Below are 19,489 nucleotides of genomic sequence, written 5' to 3' on the forward strand. Positions count from 1 at the left end.
GAAGACAGGAGGGTTTGGTGAAGAGGTCATTGAGAAACTACCAGAAAGATGGAAGATTAGGGAAGGTGAAAAAGAGTACATCCAGATTAAGAGAAATGGTTTAGCTTAGTTTTGAAAATTAAAGAAAATGTAGAATATTCAGTTGTTTATTTGATGACCTAGTAAGTTGATGAGAAAGATCTAGATATAAGTGTGGTCTATTGTTGTATTTGGGGGGTGGGTGTAGCGTAGCGGTTAGAGGTTCCGCTTCCTGCACGATCGATCGGAGGTTCGAATCCGCCCTAGTGCTCACCAAGCCTTTCACCCCTCCGGGGTGGATAAATTGGTACCAGACTTGTCTCGGAGGATAAAAACACTGATTTGACACATCGGCTAGCCACCGCAAGTCATCGTATAGGCCAGTTACACGTTCGTGAACCTCAAACGATTCTGAATTGAAGTGAACGTGGGGGCGCACCCCAAATGGATTTATTAACGTCAGAAACTTTATTGTTGTATTACATCCCATCAAAATGCATACCTAGTACGAGTCTTCTTTCCAATATCGGCTTGATGATGTTGGATATCACAGTAGCTTTTTCTTCTGCTTTTGTAGTTGCAGCTGTGCTGTGTCTGGTGCTTTTGACATTTTGCAGGATACCAGCTTCACTCAATCTTACCACTGACCCTCACTTTTTTTCAGAATTTTCGAAGGTAACACCTCTGGGATTAGTGACTGAGCGAGAGACCGTTCGTTGAGTTTTCGGTCTGGAACCTCATCAGTTCTCTGTGCAGGGAAATATTTCAGGTGTATAGTCCGGTTAAGGGGACGTGAAACCTGGTCTACTTGCTTCCTGAAGGAGCTGAGATTGGGTTAGGATCCCTATTCGTCTCTACAGTCCTACAGCAGCTGATTGTCCCGCTTCAGTCACAGCAGCAGCTAGGTCCACTGCTCCCCCAGACGCCTGGCCCAGAGTTATGCCTGACTCCATGTTGTTTTGATCTGACTATAATACTTGACTTCCCGATTCTACGGGACTTAAAATGGTTGAAGTTGATTTGACTATAGTACTAAACTTAACGATTCTACGGGGTTTGAACTGAAATCTGAGAGGTAGAGGGTAGTGTGAGTCAAAGTCGGCCTCTGGAAGTGCGGCAAAATCTCTTTGCCTCAGCAACATTTTTTCTTTTATGTCTAAAAATCCTATTTTCATGTTTACTTTTGTGCATGTAGGTTTTAAATGAGTTCACATTTCAGAGCTCATGGGATTTCGGAAGCATGGAGGCGCACATTGGCTAATCGTGATAATCACAGCATTTTCAAAGGCGAGAGACGTCCAAGCCTTTCCGTTAAAAAACTCAAGCATGAAATAGGTGTCATATTAAACGCCGAGGTGACGTCATCCTTCCTTCTTGCCAAAGAAAAAATAAAGAAAACAATAAGTATTTATTTTCAAGTAGTATTTAGGTGTCGTCCGCAAGTGATAAAAATGTTTATGAGTTGGTACAGAATATGCTATTCCTACTCTACGAAGCTGAACTGCACAAGAAAATGCTCAATCTTGACTGCAAGTAAGGCGATGGGTTCAATTTGTTTATTTTAATCTGTATATCTGTACATCGAACAACACCTGTAAACGGACTTGCTCTGACCCGTAAACGGGGATCTTCGTATCTCACAAATAGAATTTAAACTAAAGGCGAGTAAGTATTGGATTGTTGTACCAACTAGCGGGAGAACAGGTAGCTTTAATTGGCATCATTCTAAATTCGGACGGAATTTCTTCTCTACTTGATTTCAATTCTTCTGCAGAGGTGTAGATCGGATTAATCTACTTCCTGCTGAAGTTAAGTCCTTCAACATCATATCATTCGTGGAGGGATCCCAACATCGTCAAGTCCGTGCTACGCTGCACTTTAGTGTGAAATTACATTCGGACCTGGACATATGCATTGACAGGGAAAGCAATGGCCATTTGAGAAAGAATTAGAGATAAAGGAGTTTGCGAGCAACCGTCAGATGAGCACTGTCATCACGTCCAAATACTTGCTCTGTAACAATGATTCTGTATACCTAAAATTAACTTCTAGTTAGGGTTTTTGAGATTTCTAGTGGTATGCGCGATTTCCTTCATAGTTTTTGCGCCGCACAGGAAAAGACATCGTAAAGTCCTGTATATTCATATTATTATGTAGTATTGAACATATGAATTTGACGCATTCTAAAATCACATAGTGACACGGAAAGTTATTTAATAGCATTTTCGTTCTTTACAAGTAATGTTCATTTCAATTCACTGTCCTTTCACACGTGCGAATGAGTACACATATTGTTCGAAAATTTAAATGAATACAAGCACCAAACTCTATGTCATCCTATGTGAGCAATCGTCTGATTACAGAGAACTGCCAACATCAGATTTTTCCTCTTGTAGGTTATAGGCTCCACACGAAGTGATGGTCACGTAAAAAAAAGGTGGTCGGACGAAACTGCGTGTTGTTCGAGAAGTGCTAATGCTTGACTATGATCTTACGTCATTTGTAGATTAGCTCTCTTTCATTTGCATAAAATGAGCTAAGCGTTTGTTGCAGGCGGTTAAAGGATGTGTTTGAACGCGACGTTACTATTATACGCGAAATACATGCCAAACAAAACATTCCTGTTGCGATCACGAACTCAATTCTGGATACGCGTCTCCCGTCATTCAAAATGCCGAGCTCAGGAAACACAAGTGCTCTTCCACCATTATCGAAGGAAAATCTGAATAATAATAGTAAAAATAATAATAGGTGAGTTATTAATGTAGGATAAAGGGATCCTCTACTCGTTTCGTTATCAAATAGGTCTTCTCTTGACCTTTTTTCCGTATACTCGCTTTCCTACATCAAGTAAGGAAGCAAGAATTCCTTTTTTGAGTATGTTGGCACTGATATACCTGCACTTTTTCACATTACATTATTCCTCAGCCGCTTTCGCTTAATTCATATTACTGCTGCTTTCAACTTCATATTTTACAAACCGCATTTGTCCACTTCCGTAGGATGATTTGAAGTTCTTGAGCATTAGCTTATCCTTTGAAAAATACGCATGAGCTTTATCCTTGGGGAAATGAAATTTAGGAAAATCAATATTCAAAAAAAACGAGTTTTTTTGCATTTATTATTAAGATTGAATTCGTTTACCCAAAAGATAAAGAAGATACCTACATAATTTTTTATGCAGAATTTCTGCTGAACATTCTTGGTCGTGTTCGGATGTTGCTACACCGTCGACTTCTCCTAATAATGTGATTGCACCTCCTCCAGCTCCTGCCCTACCACCAATTCCGAGCATCAGTTTGCCGGATGTCACGAAGCCTCCTCCTCCTATCGCAAAGGCGAGTTTTTGTGTACTCGTTATTTTTACAAGAAAAAAAAAAGCTGAAAATAACAATTGTTGTGAGATCTTGAAGCTGAAGTATGGCATTGAACAACGTTGTTCACAAAACAAATCAAACAATAAAATATCTTCCTAATTGCCGTAAAAAACGGCCCAGAAGATACGGCTTCGAGCGTTCCGGTGTGCTATTTTCCATAACGAGTTCGATTGGAGTGCGCCAACCTTGTGCACTCGCCGCACCTTCCGGACCATTTTTTACGGCAATTAGGAAGAAATGGACGGAATCACTCCCCTCTCCATACTCTACTACCCCGTATAAGAATACTCCACTTGAAATCCGTACCACCTCAGATTCGTGGGGTGATGCCTTTAAGCAAACCTACATAGTCTGATCAGCTACTGCCATGCGGATTGTTGTAGATCTGCGATAAATTCTTATTCCGCATTTGATGCTGCGGTTTGAAATTACGTCTTCAGGTTTGTCCTTGGTGCTTACTAGTAATTTGTGTAGTGACTTAGTGACTTACTTGGCTTAGACTTAAGTTCGCATAAAATCTACCCATCCGTCGCTATGTCATAAGCGGCAGAACTTTACGTCTCGACTGAACTGCCTGTGTACGCCAAATGTCCTCAAATCTTCTTTCACCACCCCTGTCCAGAACTTTTTTCTATGATCAGGAGATCAGATTAGGGTCCAGAAGCATCCTCAGGACAAAATCGACAGGATGATCAGGACGGTCTCCTCATAACGTGACCAATGAAGCGAAAACGGCTGTCCATGTCTGCTTCAGAAGACCAGGTAAGATGTAGATGTTTTCCTCGTGTCTTCCGTCGATGCACCATTTCCACTTCTGTGTATAGTTCCTCGTTATGGCACACCATCGGCTAAAAATAGCTTCAGTCGCCTAAACAGCTTTCTCTCCATGCAATCAAGCTTCTCCATCACTGTCGATGGCGTTGCCCATCTTTCCGATCCGTACATCATGATAAGGCGAATTGCAGATAGCTAGACTCGCAGCTTGACTTCGTTTGCGAGGGGGTCGACCAGCACACTCGGTCAGTTGATTGAATGCCGAATTAGCTTTGGCGCGTCTCAGGGCGGAGTTTTAGTCTGTAAGCTGCAGCTAATTTCGATGCAACGTTAATAACATGTTGTAACTTCGCGCTGTTAGAAGCGAATATTACTACATCGTCGGCGTAATCGAGATCCACCAAAGGACGTGTATTCGGTGCTAAAATGACACCGGCGGAACACTGCTCAATTATGTCATCGACGGCAAGGTTGAACAAAAACATGTAGTACAGTACGGTAAACACCAGCATGTAGTACATGCTGGTGTTCGAACCGCAGCAGTTCTTCTATTCATTTATTCTCGTTTATTAGGCGTACGAAAATTTGAGAAGACGTCCTCGGTGATAGGAGTCGAAAGCGGCTTCGAAGTCCGAAAAAGCTAGTTGCAGAGGCTCCGATTACCGCTGCTACACTTCAGTATCTCTCCTCCCACTAAACACGTGATCAATCGCCGATCGATCAGGCGGAAGTCGGCTTGCGTGTCACGGGTGGTTTCTTTGCTATGTCGGATCAGTCAGCAGTTTCCGTAGGTGCCTGAGGACTTACGATCCAGTGTTTACGTCCTCTGCGATCTCACAGTCGTACAAAGGCGCGTCTAGACGACGTTGAGCCAAATTCCTCTACCAGGTTGTTGTAATTGTTCCTCACAGCTATGGCGCAGCCACCTACTTTGTTCTCATCAGCATCACCGCAGTATATAGTGTAATTTTCGATGCTGATGACGGGCCGATCTCTCATGCGTGTTTCCTGCAGTGCAGCAAAAGGCACACAGAGATATCGCAGAAGCCTAGACAGGGCAGCTTGTTGGAGTTCACTCGCTAGTGTTCGGCAGTTCAGCGTGACGAAACGAATGGTTGTTGCCAAAGATTCCATGTTCCCTCCAGGTGGTTGATCTTTCAGGGTATAGGCTGTATCATGGTGTTGGACGACAGCACCTTTTTGCTATGCATTGGAAGCTTTTGCTATATAACAATTTATAGCTAAGCTCGTACGCTCCCATGGTGTACACTCAAGGCGTACTCACTCACTCACTCACTCAAGAAATCCCGTTTAGTAAAAGCAGAGCCACCACGCGCAGGTAACAATCAGATTAGTATACGCGGCCCCGTTTAGGTAGTAATTTAAAATGTTGAGGTCTCACTGTTGCAACTCTGTTAGAACTTGATAATTCTCCGAACCTTGAATAAAGTCGATATTTCTGCCCAAATTCGTAAGAGGGTTGCTGCAAGGAAGATAAACACAAGCAACTCTAAAATGAAAGCCAGTGTTTATAATCAATCAAATAGTTTTGTCAAGTGATATCTTCCTGAGGATGACAGAGGTCTAAAATTACTTTTTGACAGACATCTGCAGTTCGGACTTTCCACAGTTGCACCTTTTGCCCAATGTAACCCTTCTAAATCAAAGAACATGTCTAATTGGGGTTGTGGTAGTGTGTACGTCTCGTCACAATGCGTTCAGTACTGGTTGTTGTTGTGAATTTTTTATGCATCTTCAATCCATTTCAAAAATCAACTCTCGAAAATCTCTGATCCCCACTTCCTTCCATCAACCATGGCGGTGAGCTTATCTTGTTACCCAGAGCGTTGCGATGTGGGAGTGTCCCATTGCTACAGTGACTGGTAGCAAATCCCTCAGTATAGGAGATCAGAGGCACATGTGAGAGCGTTTCCAGCACTCAGGTACAACGAGCTTTACTGTTGAACGTGAGCAGTAAATGGTTGTTAGGTGAACGACTTCCGGTGCCCTACATGTCTTTGTTTTCTCTGCAGTGTTTCGGCGCAGCGATGTTCTTATCAGAGTGATGTCTGCGCCGAATAACAAAAAATAACCAAATAATTTTGATCTATCGCGTCCGTATAGATCAAATCAAGAAGAAATAGATTGAGGAAAGACTATAATATTATGCGACCAAACCTTCGAACGTTCGCCTCTTCCACAGTTCATTTACGCTTAATCCGACATACAGAAAAAGTCATTATATTATTAAAATTATTAGTGTATTTGTTTCTGATTTGACAGACGTCGAGATTTGATTATATTATTGTGTAAAGTTGCTTTCTTTCGTGATGCTTGGTCGTTACTCAAAAATTCGAAAGAAATTGCTTGAAACGAAGGTTTTCTCAGCGATTAGTCTTCTGTCTATCCGTTCCATTGACCAGTTTGAAGAAAATGGTGAAAATTTGAAAAAAAATAGGACAATGGGTGCAGAAAAAAACAGAAAAACGAGCATTGGATGACTCTCATCACTGCTCATCATACGTCAGTAACGTTCCTCATATAGTACGTGTGCACTGACCCGTGCTGCTTCCCATTTTTCGGAACTGGTGTAGTTTTTGCACGAAAGTCTTCTGTGAAGTTTTCGTTTCTCTTTTTATTTGAAAAAAGTAACAGAAAATCCTTACAGATTGCGAGTGCTCCGAATTCGTCGTTATTATCGAGTCGTCCAATCTCAGGCTCTGATTCTCATGCATTTCCTACTGGCGTGCATCTACCTGCTTGTGCCACAATTCCTCCTTGGTCTCCAACAAAACCTCCGCCTGCTCCATTATGGAATCCAGCATTATCTATCGGTCAATTTTCCTATAAGCCAAGTGTGGCTTTTCAATAGTAGGTTTTGATTTTTCTCTTCTTTCTACAAAACGAGAACTACACAAGCAGAAAGCAAGAACGTTCTTTTTTATGTTCTTTGTTCAATGTTGTTGGTAAGCTTGAGTTAATCATAACCAAGCAGAAGATATTCTTTGTGACAGTAAGCATATTTCATGGCATGTCAGCAAAGATACGGTGTCGTTAAAATTTGAACTGTGAAGGAGATAGGATCTAAATGGAGCTCGGTTTTGAAAGTGGAATATCATGTCATTTTCAAGCAGATAACCTGACATTCTGACTTGCATTCTTGGGCGCTTTGATTGAGATTCCAAAAAAGGAAAAATCCAGTTTTTCTAATGTTCACCTATGGACATTCTACAGCAGAACTTGCGTTACTCTAATTTTGGACCTGGCTTTATTTTTTTTCTGTCCACGCTACGACTTCCCGGAATACCTTGTCGCATCCTTGTGTATCCACCGCACTCGAGTTTGAAAAACCCACCCTTCCAAGCATTCCTTCAAAACAGCGTGTTCAGCGTTTGCTCCTGAGATGCCCTGAGAGGAAATAGGTGAATGAAAGGAAAGCAAGTGTATTATTACGACTTGCGACTATAAGGAAGTATGTGTAAAAAGTTTCAACTTCTCGAAAACACTGAAAGGCAAACAGAAAAAAAAGAACAAGGAGAACAAAGAAGTGTTTTGAGAAAGGGGGAAGTGTTGTTCTAGAGGTATATAATATTTCTTTAAATTGTTCGATCTACTAAGTTGTAACATAAACTTGTCAATCTTTGGAATCTAAAAATTCCTATTGGAAATTACAGCAACTATTATAGAATAGCGGGTTTATCAGTTATGTATTACATGTTTTTTACGACTTCCTCCTCTCAACCAAATTGTTGGTGCCGTTTCGCTGAACTCCAAACTGTGGGTCATATTGCCATTTTTGAGAAAACAGTTATGAACAGAAGATTCACCTGTGACGCCCTTAGACGCTGATGTCTTAAGCCAATCCTATGTGCGTGATGTGGAAAATGCTGATTTTTGCCTCCGGGAATCATAATTTTAGGGTAGGTGACGGCAGTATTATTGCCTGATCCTGTTGCTCGTGTCTTCGTGTCCTTGAGATCATGCTCTGCGGAAACCTCGAGCTCAAACAGCGAGAGCTCAAACAGAATCCATTCATTCGTTAATGTTCGAGTGACTCAAGTACCACAGGTCGACAATGTCCGGCAGTTCAGCGTAATGAAAAGGGAGCAGTTGTCAAGGATTCCCCGCTACCTCCAGAAAGTTGATCTATTTGGGCTGGCGTTTGGAAGTGCGGTGGACAACAGCAATATCTCTGTAACTTCCACCATATAACTGTGCAAGTTATATAGCACGTACGTTCTCAGAACGTACACTCAAATCGTCGTAGAAAAGCGACTTAGAAGGTGCCGTTTAGAAGATGCCGCACAAGACTGGCGCGCTCCAGTCGAACTCCTTGTAGAAAATAGCGAAAATAGTTAAAAAATTATTATTAAAAAAACTAAAAAAATTAAAATTAATTAGTTAAAAAAAAATTATAAAAATTAAATTAAGTTACGCCCGAAGCCGTATCTTCCGGGCCGTTTTTTACGGCAATTAGGAAGAAATGGACGGAATCACCCCTCTCCTTAATCTACTATCCCGTATACGAATACTCCAACTGAAATCCGTACCACCTCAGATTCGTGGAGTGATGCCTTTAAGTTACGTTATGTTATGCATTGCTAGGTTATTCAAGAAAATGGTTACGGCAGCTGTATAGAGCTGAAAAACTTCGGAATGCACACACCTTTTCAAATAATAGGCGAAATGTTTCTGGCGAAAGCAGAAATAAAAACTCTTTTCCTTAATTTTACATCCTAATAGTAATTTTTGATCGAGCACCAGTCACCTTCCAGCGCCTCATTAAGAGCCAAGCAAATAGTTTCACTAGGCTTTCCAGTAAGATGGTGTTGTCTTCATTTTGAGTCCGACTCATTGCCATTGACCCCACGAGATCACTCAAACGAATTTGTCTACGGTGCATCAACTTTGAGCACACCCAAATATCTAGTCCTTTTTTGGTGCCCCCACTTAACACACTTATTTTTCACATTGTCATTTTTTGTTGTTTTTTTTTTTGAGGGACTTCATGAAAAAAATTTGACTCTTGACCTACTATTCCTGCAAACGAAGCACTCGGATTTCTGAAGTGTCTTTCAAAGCGGCAAAGGTTTAACTGCTAAGTGATAGAGTAGTGTGAGTAGAGTCAAGAGTTCGTGATATTTTGGCTATATCCTTAGTGCTTTTCTATGCTTCTCTATCTTTTTACATTTCAAGGGACCCCAAATGGCCCTAGGATTTACAATGGATGTCGTTTGATTACACCGGATGCTTGTCCAACCTACTTTCTGAAATAGTCTCAAAAATATAAGACAGTCTTTAGTTCTTTTTTGCTTACTTTTTTACGAATAGTATCACTTACTTTTGGTTGAATTCTATATAATTTGATTATTTAAATTTAATTATATAGTTAATTTTATCGTTTGTGTCGCTAGTAAGATTACTCTAAGATTGAATTTCTAATTGGCCGGATTGAATTTCTCCTCCATCTTTTTTTTGCGGCATCATGAATGATTAGCGCCCTTCGAATCATAGCAGTGTCTACGAAAAACCTTAACCGTGCAGAATGAGATAAAGAAAGAAGAGTTCCATTCTTTACGAATTTGAGTTTTTGACAAAGTTGCCTACAAATGAGACTACCAAGCTGATGAAGAAGGGTTTTTCTATGATTAGGATTAAGAATAATGCTGGTCGTGCACAATCACAGGAAAAGAAGGGCAAAAATCCAATCCTTGCAAGCTAACATCTTAGAAGCGTCCTAGCGGAGAGCCAAACAATAGAACTAGAAAAGGATTTTACTGAGTACTCGTGTTCATGCGGAAGAAAAAAACGTAAAGCAGCAGAAAACTTTTTAAAGAAGAGATTTAAAAAAAGAGTTGCAAGACGCTTACCAACAACATCGTGTTATCGATTATTTGCCTGTTAATTGTAGGGGAGGGTCACAGTACTCATCTCTACATTACACGTAACCTGTCACGTGGACATAGTTCGTTCGATCCCAATTGTACAAATGCTTACAAATGTGCATACGAATATACTTTTTTAATATCCGTGAATAGGGAGTCATCTGTTTATAATGAACATCGTCGTGTTCAGGCCCAACTATGTATCATTCTTTGCACATGTTCAGCATTCTTCACCCCATGCTGATGGTTTCTGTGATAAGAGTACCGTCACCCCGCAATGAAGACGACATAGCTACCAGTTATCAGCAATCATATCCATGCTATTCCATTACAATTTTTGTACTGCTTTGAGAGCTATGACGTGTTGAATGTGAAGTAGGATCACTTTCTGCTACCCGTCTCACTCGTCGATGATGGCGTTGAGCTTTGGCTATGTTGCTTGAGCTCTAGATCAGGATTCCTACCAACCTCCATTAACGGCTAGGGTTTTGATGATCTCATTTTAGTGTATAATTTTGATTGTATATTCATCTAAATGTTTTGAAGCTTCTACTTGTTTGCAAGGCTGACCTTCATCTAATTTCCTTTCAATCCTGTTTATAGCCACTCGATCTTGTAGGTGACAGACAAATTAATTTCCCGTTGGTTCGGAACCTAGTATTCCGATAAACATTCAGTTCGTTTACGGAAATGGATACGTTATCTTTCGTATGTGCACACCTTTTTCTCAAGTACAAGTCTAGTTAAAGGCAGCGTTTCACATAAATGACGACGTTGGAGTATCTGCGGGCAAATGTAGAGTTCAGGGTGTATAGTAGGGTCAAAACGACAGGAAGCAACGGTGGCGTTGCATAAGTGGCTGCCTTCGAAGTGGTGCGGTGGAGCATAGCGGTTAGGATCGAGTGAGGACCCCTGCTATCACAGTTCTTTGCTGCAGTTAGCGATGGTTCTACCTCGATTCCAACCGATATCTCCACGGCGTCCTTCCGAACGCAACTGTACCGCGCATCATGTGGTTTTCACTTTCACAGATTATGAGTAGGGGCATGGCCCCGCTGAAATCTGGATTTTTCCGATCGTCTTGAAAAACGGCATGGAAAACTTTTTTCCTACAAGGTATGTTAGAACCCTTTCGTGCTCTTTCTCATCACTCTATTCATTGCTTTTATGGTGGCTGAGGAGACTTCATCGATTTACGACCGCTCGCTCTGGATGCGGCACGTGCATGAAGAGTGACGTGCTGTAAGGTACCTTGTAGGAAAAATTCGAGTTCAAGGGCTGTTTTTCAGTACGATTAGGGACATTTGGGTGTGGTCTCGTCCGCATTCGTAATCTGCAACTGCAAGTTTATCTTTTCCTAAGGAGATTCCACCACCGTCAATTTTGAGATATGTTGCCTTTAACTCTCTGGCGACTAACCTGCATGTGTCTAAAAGATAAAGGATAAAGTCTCTGGCGTTAGTCAATCCGTTTAGGATGCGCCTCCACGTTCACTTCAATTTAGAATTGTCTGAGGTTTACGAACGTGTAACTGGCCTATACAATGACTTGTGGTGGCTAGCCGATGTGTAAACTCAGTGTTTCTATCCTCCCAGACAAGTCTGGTACTAATTTATCGACCTCAGAGGGATGAAAGGATTGGTGAGCACTAGGGCGGATTTGAACCTCGGATCGATCGTGCAGGAAGCGATCGGAGGTTCGAATGTGTACATGTGGAAAATAAAGGGTACCACCCTCATACTCGAAATCTGCTCCCTGAATTCTTTATTTGCCTACAGAGACTTTAGCATAGTCAGTTTCGCGGTAAGCCGACTTTAACCCGAGAGAAGTACTTCGACCATCCGCACAAGGTTGACCAGCAACTCAGCAGGAGCGAGGAAATAGTATTGCGACTACTCTTTGCTATGTAAAATGTGGAAATTAGCGTTAGGTTAGTGATTGGGAGCAACATAGAGAAAAACATTTTTTTTAGTGATCACTGCTTTTCGACAGCGTGTCCTCAGAGGTGAAGTGTTTTTATTTGTGTATTTATACGCGAAAGACAACTCAATGCTCATGTGCCGCTCCATCAAACTCTGTTTCACTTTTGATTGCCTTCGATCTGGAGAAATTGTACCGACCATTTACTGTGCTCGGCAGTTCTAAGAACAGACTAGTTGTTGATTTTCTTGAGCTGTAGCCAAGATTGGTATTGATTTTCTTTAATAAACAACAATAATAAACAGCTAACGTTTCGGCGTTATCTGTTGAATCTTGGCGTTGAAACTACGTTTCAACATGCCAAGATTCAAAGACAGTCGAACATGGGCAAGACTAATTTTTTTTTTTTTTTGGAAAATATTAAGTACGTGTCAGTTCCAGTTTTGCTTCGTGCTGTGGCTGCTAAGTGCTATTTAGCCGCCATATGTGAGTGTTATTACAAATTTCGCTATTTATTCATTGATGATCCATTTGATCCGTTAGTAGATCTACTTTTCTAGATTCACGTCAAATACGGCGCAACCTGCTTGTTTTATGTCTCACAAAAATTTTGACAACCTCGTGTGGTTCTTTTTATTTTGGCCTGTAATTGTCCTTATCACTTCAGAACGATAACCGAATTATAAGATTTTAGAACTTTGAAAGTGTTGGGATTTTCGAACCCCTTTTTGAGCGACCTATTTTTGTTTTTCTATGGTAATAATTCAGATCAATCTTAGGTAAAGTAAGATCAGAAATGGAAAGAAAAAGGTGATCTCGTCATCTTAAGGTGTTGACCACAAAGCATTAATTCTGACAACCTTCCTCTTTTTGAGACTTCCAAAGTTTTTTTCTTGTTGTTAAAAAAAAGAAGTTAAAAGAAGTGTTAAAAAAAAGTCTTTTTTTCGGCCTTTAAGGCTTCCATGCGATAATGGTAGTGTTTTGCTGCCTAATTTCCTTTGATCTTTCAACTATTTGCTCGGATAACACGGCTAGATTTGAAAACCAGTTGGATCCTTTTCGGATCGGTGCGAGTTCGAGAGCAGTAGTTTGAAGCAAGGTTTTGCTACTCCATGTTAGGAATTGGTCATTGTTTGTTCACTCAGTTGCTTTCTGAGTCGTATTTATTTCTTAGTTAGTTAGAAAATGTTAACTTTTTTAAAAGTAACTGTGTTGAACATGCGTTGCTTTTCAGCAGTGGCCCATATGGACCTCCTATCAACCCCACGCAGGTGATTCCGGAGTGCGCGAAAGGTTATGATAGATCACAAGTATGTGGTAAGTCGTAGTTATTTTTCGTCGTGTTTGTCCTAGACTCTATTCATTCCGCTCCTTCCGTATTATTTCGAACAAAGTCAAAAAGTTCTTGAAACAAAGAGTCCACCTTTTCGGATGTCTGACCATGCCTTTCAGAAAGATCGCTGCGTTAAAGTAGCTCCATTCGTTCTCGATTCTCGAAATTAACCGGTGTGAGAGTCGCGATTCTTATGATCACGCTTCGTAAGATTGTTTATTGCTTGATCCTTGTAGCAGCATCTTCTCGCTGTATGAAAATGAATCGAATTAAAAGCACCACCCCACGAATCTGGAGTGGTACGGATTTCCGGTGGAGTATTCCTACACTTAATCGTAGATTACTGAGAGAAGAGTGATTCCGTCCATTTCTTCCTAATTGCCGTAGAAAACGGCCCGGAAGAAGAGAAGACGCTTCGAGCGTTCCGGCGCACTATTTTCCACAAGGAGTTGGATTGGAGCGCGCCAGCCTTGTGCACGCGCGCATCATCTGGGTCATTTTTACTGCAGTTAGGAAGAAATGGACGGAATCACACCACTCTTCATAATCTACTATCCCAGGTACAAATACTTCACCTGAAATCCGCACCACCTCAGATTCGTGGTATGCTCCCTTTAAATCGAATTTTGTGTGTGCGCTCCATTGCCCAGCTGAGTAGCATAGGCTGTTGGCCATCATGGAAAAATCCTTTGTTGAATGTCATGGGCTCATCTAAAAGATTCAAAATGAACTGCTGATGTTTAGCAAGACATTTGCTACCAACAAACAAAACAAGTTGCTTCGTGAGAACCAACCAATAAACCCATAAAGATCAACGGCGACTCAAGTTATTTATTCTGTGCATTTTATTCTGTATGTTTTCCGCTTGTATCAGCAAACAGAAGCATCAAATAAGGTGATACCTAGTTTCCTTTCGGTAGAATATTTCAAGAAGATTAATATTGACTAGTCCCTAATTTTCACTGGGATTCTTGATTATGTAATAGAACAAAATAGTGCTAGGTTAGTGCTAATGGAAAAAGTGTTACTTGAACTTTAAAGTAGTGCCTATCCTTTCGGTTCCGAGGGGTAAGGTAAAACGATTAAGAGCTTTGGAAACATCCTGGTCAACGTTACGAAAAAAGATATCAATGCTTTGTACTCTCACATATCACAAAACGAAAAGAGGTAGAAAATTGGGTTCCGTGGCAAGAAATATCTGCTCACAATATATGTGTTCTAGTGATCTCTCAAATACAAGTTTAGGAACCTCAGCAAGTGCAACATAAACAGATAACAGACTTAGTCTGTAGTTGCAAGATGTCTTCTTTTCAATTTCAAGTATTAAACATCATTATCATAAAATGTACTTCCCTACCTAATTTCTTTCTTCGAAAATACTAGAAGAGAATAAATTTCTAGGTGAAGACACGTTCAAAACCATCACATTTGGAGATCTTACGATGAAGTTGGCTTTCACAAAGCTGTGAGCTAAAAACAGACTTAAAGTTATCAATAGGTGTTGTAGACAAAGATGTTCTTGCTAACATTGAATAAAGTTGGATTACAAACCGTAGCCATAAAGGTGTACAAACGCAGAGTGCTTTTGAAAGACCACGAAATAAATAGTTTGCAGTAAACTGCCAACTTTCATGTGTGGTAAATATATAGAATTCGTAGTTAATCCGTAAATCTAAATTACAGTGTTAATGTTACGTTTTTGAGAATGAAAGGAATTCATCGAACTTGATTGGTAGGTCTGTGCACAGTATAGCGACATAAGATTTAACTGCTCACAACCAGTCATTTCTTCTTTCAAAGTGTGAACTCGCTTAGAATTAGTGGTGTTAGTTGTATGCAGTAAATACATATTTTTGTCACATGCGCTTACCCCGCTTCGATAGCTGACCACAAGTGTTTTACAGTTTTTTTTTTGTCTGACTCTGCTAGAAAAATATTCAAGTTCAGTGCATTGATTCATTAGTTTCTTGTTCATTTAATAGTTTTCTTGTTTCTTCTAGTTTATTTCTAGTAATGCTTGAAAGGCAACGAGTATGTGGTAGAATGTTCAAACAGGATCCCTTCGAGGTTTATACAAGACTCGATAAGCGTGTAAGAATTATCCTACATCCGAAATGTGTCAACATCACTTTTTCTTTGAACACCGTCCGAGCTCAAGAGAGACCAGGAGGATCGACGGAGACGTCCGATGATATAGTGGTGCGATACTGCTTCTGGTAGTTCTCAGCAGGAAAGCAAAAGGGTCTCCCATGCGTCAAATGTGTGTTGACTTCTGGAAACTCCTTTTGGGATCATGCAAACGGTCAGGACCAACTACTACACGAGCAGCTCCAAAAACTGGCTCACATTGTACGCATAAATCGGCCAATTCACCCCGAACTTCTGTTTTTGCACGAACACAGCTTGAGTCCGTACTCGCCAGTTCCTAGAGAGCATTGGCTGGTCAACACTGCTCAGCATACCTCAGTACAGCAGCAGATCTCGCACCCGACTATCACTTGTAACATATTCGTATGTATTAGGTTGAGGAATAAGTCGTAAGCACTTTTTTAAGTGAAAATCTGCACAAAAATGTTTCCAAAATGTTATCATGTTATCGAGAATTCTATTGTGTCAATTTACTGATTCTAGTTTTTCAATTAAATCATTAGAGTAGATTGTGGGGAAGAGCGTGATTCCGTTCATCTTTCCCTGTATCAGTGTAAACGGACGACTCAATAACGGTGTTTCTTACGACGTCCTCTATTGGAACGCGCCACCCTGCCCCCACCCCCAACAGAAGACGTTATAAGAAGCAGCATTCCGGGGTCCTCCGTTTACACTGATACAGAGAGAGATGAACGGAATCACCCTCTTCTTCACAATCTTCAACCCCGTATAGGTATAACAAGCCTGACACCCGTACCACCCCAAATTCGTGGGGTGATGCCTTTAAAGTTGTTTAGAATGAAAAAATGAAGCACATAACGATTGTCGCGGGCTCAGGGAAAATTTCTTTTTTCAATCATTTTTCCTGAAGTCAATGAGAAAGCTACTAGTTGGCCAACAATATACTCTCCATTTTTGTTCTTTTTCTTCATAAGAAAAATCAAAATAGGATCATCTGGTAGGTTGAGAAATTCCCAATTGAATATTTATATGTGCATTGTTCACTTTGAGAAAAAAAAGCGCCCGACGTATTAAAACGAGAAAAGCAGGTAGTCTATTTTATGTATGCATAGAAGATGTAGAAACTCATCGCCACGTTTGACCCGTCGATTCGTTTGCGTTCCTCGTGAACAGTGTGGCATGCCTGTCACGATGTCTCGTTGATTTCACCTAGGTTAAAGGCATCACCCCACGAATCTGAAGTGGTGCAGATTTCAGGTGGAGGTGATTCCGTCCATTTCTTCCTAATTGCCGTAAAAAACGGCCCGGAAGATGCGGCGCGGCACAATGCTGGCACGCTCCAGTCGAACTCTCTGTAGAAAATAGTACGCCTGAAGCCGTATCTTCCTGGCCGTTTTTTACGGCAATTAGGAAGAAATGGACGGAAGCACCCCCTCTCCATAGTCTCCCATCCCGTATACGAATACTCCACCTGAAATCAGTACCTCAGATTCGTGGAGTGATGCCTTTACGCAAGCTTCATTAGCTAGGATTAATGTATGATGTAATATAAGGAGAGCTATTTTAGAATTGTTATGACTTAGTATGGAGGAATTTAATCAAAAGCAACATACAATAAAAATTGACCTAAATAAATAAATTAACTGTGCTGGGATCTCAACAATCAGATAACGTTACGGATGTAGTTCACGACTGTGAGCGTCATTATGCATAACGCCGTACCCATCCCGTTATGACGAATTTCCACATCTTCAATTCAGAGGAAGGCATGAGAAACAACGTTAGTTGCACCCGTCTCCCCCCCCCCCCCCCCCCAATGCGACTGTTACGCCATAGAACTTCCGTCGTCATCCAGCGTCCGCAATCCAACTAATATAGCTCAAGCAGAAGCTGATCTTCCTACGCAATCGCACACACGTTCTGAGTAGTCATCGTTCTACTACCTAAGTTGCATCGCTGGGAACACGGATGCAACTAAAGCTGTTCACACACCTATCTGATGGAATTAAGAGTGATCACACCCATATTCATGAACTGCACCGATACTCCAATGTTTTCGCTTAGAGATCCCATCATCATCAATTTTTTTTAAATGCTTTAATTCTGATCAGGAAATAAAGAGAATATTTAACCTGTTGCTACCAGCTTTGTACAATCTAAGCGATTGCACTGCATCTGCAGCGGATGTTTCTTAAAAATGTGTTTCAGAAAATTGGATGGTGTGGAACCACCACTTGTTCAATAGCTTCTTATGGACCATTTTTCGTGGGCGGTGCTTCCATTTCCTTTGGATCGACCTGATGTTGACAATAGTTTTGTCTTACTTAATTTAAGATAGGTGCGGACGCCTTTTTCGCATTCCTGCAGCCGTTCGACTGGTGGTGTGATAATAACAAGATCGTCGCCTTATCTGTTGTCAATAGAAACTGCCTCACGCTAAGACAATAGAAGAGTAGCTTCACGTGCGTTCTGCCTGCTAGTTTTCAACGACTGTTGTAAACTATTTTAGGAGGCACAGCAAAGCCGAGTTCAAAACACGCGCATTCTGTACACCTACCAAATTTTACATTAATATAAAAAGCTCATCTTCTCATATTTGAAAATGAATTACAAAGCAGAGAACTCGGAGATGCGGCATGCTAACTTCATTTAGGATAATGTTGTGTGTTAGTTGGTTAACTGCGTAGAAAGTAGTTAGGAGCGCTACGGCTTCTCATAAATCCGAAAGCTCGGTTGATAGCGAACTATGACAACTGAAGGCGAGTTCGAAGCTGTTGGAGCGGAAATTAACCTCTCAAACTTGTCCACGTGCGTTCGATTGTCTGCATATAAGCTTTGTAAACAAAAATCATAGCGTTCTGCTCAAAAACTAACCATTGTGCCAGTCTAAGCGTTCACCAATTTATTCCTAATTTGGTCATATCTATCCACTTCTCGGCCGTTCATGTGATTTCCATGTTTTCGTCTTCAAAATGGCACAAAAAAGTGTGAGGAGTATCAGATGTCAGTGCTGCTGAATATGACACAGATGCATTACTTTCACCGCCGCACCTGTTATCAATTTCTTAAGTGATTGCGTGTAAGTTTTGTGGATGCAGAGAAACACATATTTTATTTCGCTCCGTTATACTTTCCCATTATACTATTATACTATATTAACTTAGATTGTATGGTGTTCCTGAAAGTACTGTTCTGCTTCTCAAGCTCTTCGGCATATTTCTTGCGCGCAACAAGAGTCTGAAAAACCTGTCTAGATAGTCTGAAAAACTCCATTTTAACATCTGAAAGTCAGGCGCAAACAATGAGCTTAATTGTAAGGAACCAGTTTGTTTAATTTCTAATTCCAGGCTATCAAGAAGACACTCTTTCCGATCGAAAGTCCTGCTGAAACTATCTGTAGTGAGTTTCCCTTCTTCTTTTTCTGCTATCGCAAACATGCTGCCTTGGCGAATCTAACCGCGCAAGATCCGGCCAAAACAAACTATGTCGTTTGTATGTAGTGATAGAAACAACTGATAGCGAAACGAGAGCGAGAGAGCTCAGAAATTCCGGAATAAAATCCTTCATCTCCCTAAACACTTGACAATTTCACACTCTCCAGCATTTGCATGATTGTATTGCACTGTCATGTCAATAAACGCAGTAGACAACAACCATAGTCATTAGCCACACCGCTTTCAGAGGAAGTTCCATATCGATGACGTTGTCCCCTGCAACGGCACGTAATCATTGTAGGATGGCTTAGCAGTATTTGTATTCGTATTATGGTTGTCTTACTCCTCAGTACGCAAAGAGACCATATTTTATTTCTATTTCTAATATAGATCACGTAGATCGTAAAATTGATCAGACCTTCTCTCTAAGGAAAAATTATGGACCAAGTTTTTTTCCTTTCAAATGCAGGTTGCATAAGTGAAAAATGCTGCTTTCTTTGACTCTTGTAGCTGCACTTGCATTTCGAGGATGAGTATTCGACTCACTGAGTCGACATCGCATGGGTTTTTCATTCTTTTAGTGCTCAGATTTGTTTTGTTTACGCTGCAAATTTTTGTTCACAAACAAACTGCATAAAG

At 40.9% G+C, this 19,489-nt stretch overlaps 2 protein-coding genes across 2 annotated transcripts; one reads left to right on the forward strand and one right to left on the reverse strand.

The window, feature by feature from the left end:
• Nucleotides 1-1,220: 1,220 nt before the first annotated feature.
• Nucleotides 1,221-18,804, forward strand: RB195_006350 (uncharacterized protein; the record flags this gene model as incomplete). Its single annotated transcript, XM_064179390.1, has 7 exons — nt 1,221-1,373; nt 1,448-1,551; nt 2,572-2,769; nt 3,203-3,356; nt 6,838-7,040; nt 13,209-13,291; nt 18,764-18,804. 7 exons carry the CDS (start codon nt 1,221-1,223, stop codon nt 18,802-18,804), a joined length of 936 nt encoding a protein of 311 aa, XP_064036348.1.
• Nucleotides 4,436-4,690, reverse strand: RB195_006351 (uncharacterized protein; the record flags this gene model as incomplete). Its single annotated transcript, XM_064179391.1, has 1 exon — nt 4,436-4,690. The coding sequence occupies one exon, from the start codon at nt 4,688-4,690 to the stop codon at nt 4,436-4,438; it is 255 nt and encodes an 84-aa protein (XP_064036349.1).
• Nucleotides 18,805-19,489: the final 685 nt, after the last annotated feature.

The sequence above is a fragment of the Necator americanus genome, chromosome I, assembly GCF_031761385.1.
Source record: "Necator americanus strain Aroian chromosome I, whole genome shotgun sequence".
In the NCBI taxonomy this organism is placed as follows: Eukaryota; Metazoa; Nematoda; class Chromadorea; order Rhabditida; family Ancylostomatidae; genus Necator; species Necator americanus.